At 43.0% G+C, this 5,657-nt stretch overlaps 1 protein-coding gene across 1 annotated transcript; it reads left to right on the top strand.

Moving 5' to 3' along the window:
- Positions 1-740: 740 nt before the first annotated feature.
- Positions 741-2,330, top strand: LOC141825141 (putative acetyltransferase At3g50280). The gene has a single exon (XM_074712529.1). It carries the CDS (start codon positions 750-752, stop codon positions 2,220-2,222), a length of 1,473 nt encoding a protein of 490 aa, XP_074568630.1. The 5' UTR covers positions 741-749; the 3' UTR covers positions 2,223-2,330.
- The last annotated feature ends 3,327 nt before the right edge of the window (positions 2,331-5,657 follow it).

Raw genomic sequence — 5,657 nt, 5'->3', positions numbered from 1 at the left:
CAGTAACTATACGTTGAGTGTGGGTCAACAGTTAGGAGTTGACCTAGCAGAGACGCATGATAGAGTCGTATTCACATAAGGATGGATAAATTGGAGAGGTGTGTACTGCGTTCACTTCATCTGTTCTTTTTGATGAGACTGTGCCGTGCGAGAATATATCAAGCATTGTCTCGATGTTATCACGGCATTTAGTCAAATAATCGGCACAAAAATGTGCTGATAGAATTATATATAGCCATGAAAGACTCACTTAGGAATTAAAAAAAAAAAAAAGGGAGATAAAATCCAACTTCGAACTGTCCTGATTAAACGTGATGCTCTGCCCATTTGAAACGTGATGCAGAGCTGAGCCACCATCGTCAAGTGTCCCGAGCATGGTCGGCGTCTCTCTGAACAAATGCCACCATTAATAAACTGAAGCTCAAATGGTCGGTCAAAATACAAATGCAGTAGCAATAAACAGGATTGAGCTGGAGAATTAAATATTGTTCCCTGACAACCAAACCAAACGATAGGAATTGCGTCACTGTAGCAGAATATTATATGATTCGCTGCCACCAAAACGCTGCCGTTCGTTTATGTCCAACTCCAATCAATTGATTGGTTTAAAGTACCAGAGGACTCGGCAAATGCATGCACCGCTAGCCGCCCTCCTCCCTCCTCGCTGCTTTATAAGCCTTCCCCTCCTTCGACTTCCCCTCAGTCGAGCAGAGGCGGTAGGCGTTTGTCTGTGACTGTAGTTGATCGCCATGTCTACCGTTTCCCTTCCTACCTCCCCTGTTGTCATCGCAATTAGCACAAATTCAACCTCCCCTTCCCCGTCCATGGCTGCTGCCGCAGCTGAAACTGGTGTTGTTAACATGGTATCGAAGTGCACCGTGTTCCCCGATCGCGCGTCGGCGCTCGGCGAGCTCCGGTTATCGGTGTCGGACCTCCCGATGTTGTCGTGCCATTACATCCAAAAAGGCCTCTTTTTTACTGCTCCTCCGATGCCCATTCCCGCGCTCTGCTCCCTCCTTGTTTCCTCGCTGGCCCGCGCGCTTTCCCTCTTCCCCGCACTCGCCGGCCGCCTCTCCACCCTCCCCGACGGCCGTATCGTCGTTGTCTGCAACGACGCTGGCGCCGACTTCGCCTACGCTTCTGCTCCGTCCCTTACCCTTTCAAATCTTCTACCCCCCTTTTCTGACGTGCCTACTGCTGTCAAGGCTCTTTTCCCCTTTGACGGCACTGTCAGCTTCCACGGCCACTCCCGCCCGCTCGCTGCTTTCCAGCTCACTGAGCTCGGTGATGGAGCCGTCTTCCTGGGCGCCGCCGTCAACCATGCCGTCGTGGACGGCACCTCGTTCTGGAACTTCTTCAACGCGTGGGCGGAGCTCTGCCGCGGTAGGGACCCTGCACCGCCGGACTTCATCCGCAACTACTTCGGTGAGTCGAAGGCAGTGCTGCTGTTCCCCGGAGGTCGTGGCCCAGAGGTGACATTCCCAGTGGATGCGCCAATTCGGGAACGCATCTTCCGCTTCAGCCGCGAGGCCATTCTGGAGATCAAATCGAGGGTGAACGGCCCCGTCAATCTCCGCGGCGGCGATAATTTGACAGCCGAAATTCTCGGTAAGCAAGTGCACGATCGGAAATCGGCGGATGGTGTATCGGAAGAGATCTCATCGTTCCAGTCGCTTTGCGCACTGGTGTGGAAGTCGGTGACGCGGGCACGAAAGCGGCTGTCGCCGGAGGCGACGACGACGTTCCGTATGGCTGTCAATTGTCGGCGCCGAGTGTCGCCCCCAGTGGCGGCGAACTACTTCGGGAACGCGATACAGAGCATCCCGACGCGGGCGGTTGTTGGGGAGGTGGTGGAGCGGGATCTCCGGTGGGTGGCGGTGCTGCTGCACCGCGGTGTGGCGGCCCACACCAACGAAGCGGTGCGGCACGGAGTGGCAGAGTGGGAGGCGGCGCCGCGGTGCTTCCCGCTGGGGAACCCGGACGGCGCGGGGCTGACCATGGGCAGCTCCCACCGCTTTCCCATGTACGAGGGGAACGATTTCGGGTGGGGGATGGCGGTGGCGGTGCGGAGTGGCCGGGCCAACAAGTTCGACGGAAAGATGTCTGCTTTCCCTGGCCGGAAGGGCGGCGGAAGTGTGGATTTGGAAGTCTGCCTGGCGCCGGAGACAATGGCGGCGCTGCTCGGCGATGAAGAGTTTACAAGCTACGTCGACTTCTCGTAGCGCAGCGGCGGAGACGATCCTTCTGACTGAGTCCGCGAAATGGCAGTTAATAAAAATCAGCAATCAACTGCCACAAACTATCTATAGTCAACTTAAGCATAGAATCGATATGCCTTGTCGCTTTCAGTTCTCTTCGATAAAAAAAATCTCTAATGTCAACCTGTATTGTTCAAGTTTTATATTAATATTAATTTTCTATCAATAATTTGGATATTTCGCCGTGAATTATCTCAAAGAGAAAAGATCGATCGACCAGAAAGTATTTTTTACGCCTAACAAACAACTTCATGGAGTAACAGTTGTTATCTTCGTTCTAAGGGATTTTTTTAAAAAAAAAAACAAAAACAAAAACAAAACATATCGAACGAGAGCAACAGGTTCTTCTTATAGTCAACTCTGACGATAATATTAATTCTTAAATTCTCATTGAGCTGATAGGATATCGGTGTCATTGTCCTCTATTCTCAGCATTGACTAACTACATTAATTATTTCAAAAACTACGAGTTAGGTTTTAGATAATTTTTAAAGTTGGTCCTCGATGAGATCACTGATATTTTAAAATTGGATTACATTAACGCTTTTTTTACTAATATTAAATTATGTCATACATCTATTTAACATTTTTAAACATAAAAAAAAGTAAATTTTGTTATAATTTAAATTTTTAATTGAAGAACGATTATGGATCCAATGGAATTCACGTATATCTCTAAAATGATATAATATTATCTATTTTAAATCCACACTCTCATAGTTTTATTTTTAAGCTTTATCCAAAATATTTCATACATATATCTATCTTATAATCCCAAGATCTTTTTATGTGTTTTTAATATAGGACTTTGATTCTATCCCAATAATCTACTCCTCAAACAAAAGACCATTGAAAACCCTTCCTTAATAGCCCCAATGAACACCTTACTGTTTCGAATCCTAACATACTTTTTACTAGGAACCTCCCAATCATTTTTATGAGAATCCCCACATGACACCACGTAGATCTAATCCGATACCATTGTTAAATCTGATGGAATCTACATATATCTCCAAAATGGTATGATATTATCTACTTTGGACCCACCATTACCTCTTCTTTTTTAATATCTAAAATATCAGAAGCTTCAAAAACATACAAGTTATTTTTCTTTCTAAATTTTTCAGAGCCGAAACATGCTGCTAGATATGTGAAAGTGAGATTTTAAAAAATATCAATTGGTTCTGCAATATCAAAAAATATTGTCATCAATATTTTTTTTTGAAAAAAAAATGCCTGATGATCTAAGACTTCATAAATTAATCTAGATATATAAAACTTAAAATTAAGCTGTTCAAAATTAAGAATAGCAATGCAAACATCTAACTCTTACTAATTAATAAATATGTAAGTTTTTAATTGATAAATTCATGGAGAATTTTATGCTTCAACTCAATTATTTGTATATAATTGGGCTAAGTCTTCTACTAGTCGTCCTATTGAGCGAATTGGGATAATGAAGTTTATACTCCCACAAAACATGAATGTCTCAAGTCAAACTTTACACATATTTTTTAGATTTTACATGCTCACAAATACATTGTACTTGGATAACCCCTAGTTTCTAGATTGTTTTATTCCTTTCTTTTATTCGTTTCTGTCAGAAAGAGTATTATAGGACATCCCTTTAGCATTTTTTTTTCTTTCAAAAAGAACGTACAAAAAATAAGTAACAAACAGTGATTACTGCTCTTCAACTATTTGCTTAAAAAAGGAGAATAATTTATGTCGGATTGTCCAATTAATGGCTTAATGGATTGTTGCTCTTTCATGCTCCAAATTCCAATGTCTGAAAAACTGGTTGGACCGGAATTGAGTTGACGCTTGAGTCGATTCAATGAATGAATTTACGAATCTGCTGTCTAACAATTTTACACAGTTGATCTTATGATCATCTGAGAAAATAAATTAAAAAGTTACAATTGATCACAATAAAGAAGGATATTACCTCAGCTTCACTAAAATTTGATTCTTGCTTATCTCAACGAATGTGATTCTCAACTTATAAATACGCTGATATCAGACTCTTAGAAATAATTCACTAATATTTGCAATTATATATATATATATATATAATTGCAATTTGAATGGTAGTTTATTACTTTCTATTAGAAATATTCACTAATATTTGTCTGTCGTGTACTGGTGTAACGCCCATGTCGCATTGTCATTCATTCTCATTAATTGACTATATAAATTTAAGACTTGGGTCGACATCAACATTGAATCTTAGAGGTTTGGAACTTTAAATTTTGTCAAATACTTTGACAAAATGTAAATAAACAAATAAATGTTTGACAAATTATTTTTTGGATGTCTGCCCCAGTCCCACGCATAATGCTCATTGCGGTTACGAATACGTCACCTTGAAACTAGGACGAAATCAAACACAATAAATTATTCTCAACGGATTGCAGACAATTCAAGGATTAAACTCTCATTCTCTCAAGCACTCATCGATCAAGTTAACTTTCGTGTTAAAAACTCAAATACGAATCCGAAAAAAGAAAGGCAAAACGCTCGTCAATGGACCCAAACCAATCGATGGAAAGATAACGCGAGCAAGGAGAGTAGGGCAAAATATAACAGAACGAAGAGATAGAAGAGAATGTCCAAGAGAGCAGAGTGACGGGTTCAAACTGTCATGTAGCATGAAGTCGCTTTCTCCTCTCGCAAACCTTGACGAGCCGTTCTTTTATCTTGCTTCAAGGGTGATAAGATTCTTCCACCATCGGGCAAAGCGTGACGCCAAGCATATACCATCCATGTTAGTGTTCCACTAATCCAAAGCCTGCCATTCTCTTCGACCTTGTTTTCTTGGCTGCTTGAGGATGCCTCGCCATAATTTTTTTGCAATATCTTCTCGAGTGAGATAGCAGCATGGGCTTCCGCAGCACTGACGACTTAGAGAAGCCTGCGATTCATCCAACATCCAGTGGGCATTGCGATGCTTCAACAGGGAGGCAAGGGGCCAGAGGTTTCGCTCATTGCCTGCTCAAACATGCTCGTTGCCCATTGGCGAAACTCTTTCGCCTTCTCGACGTCCAGGCATGGAGAACTAATCAGCAGTTCATCTCCAGAAGCAGAAGCAGGATGAGGCAGCCAACAGCCAAAGTATCTTGTTCGATCATGACACCGCAGAGACCCGCAGCAGCAGGAGATGCTCACCTATCGGAGGCCATCGAAGACTGCATCAAGTTCCTCAATTCTTCATCCAAGAGATCGTGCTAGAGGAAGCTGAACCTGCATGCAATTTAGTAATCGCTTTATATGACATACTGTATGGTCACCACTCTCTTCTTTTTAAAAGATCTCCCGGGACATCTGGGAAACCTGGAGTTATTTGTATCATCGCCATGGAAAGTGGAGATGATGCTTTTAACCTGCTGAAGAACTATT

This window comes from Curcuma longa, chromosome 3, assembly GCF_044706935.1.
Source record: "Curcuma longa cultivar G26 ecotype Majalengka, Jawa Barat chromosome 3, ITB_CL_G26_1.1, whole genome shotgun sequence".
NCBI lineage: Eukaryota > Viridiplantae > Streptophyta > Magnoliopsida > Zingiberales > Zingiberaceae > Curcuma > Curcuma longa.
The sequence above is the reverse complement of the archived record's forward strand: the minus strand, read 5'-3'. Positions and strand labels throughout refer to the sequence as shown.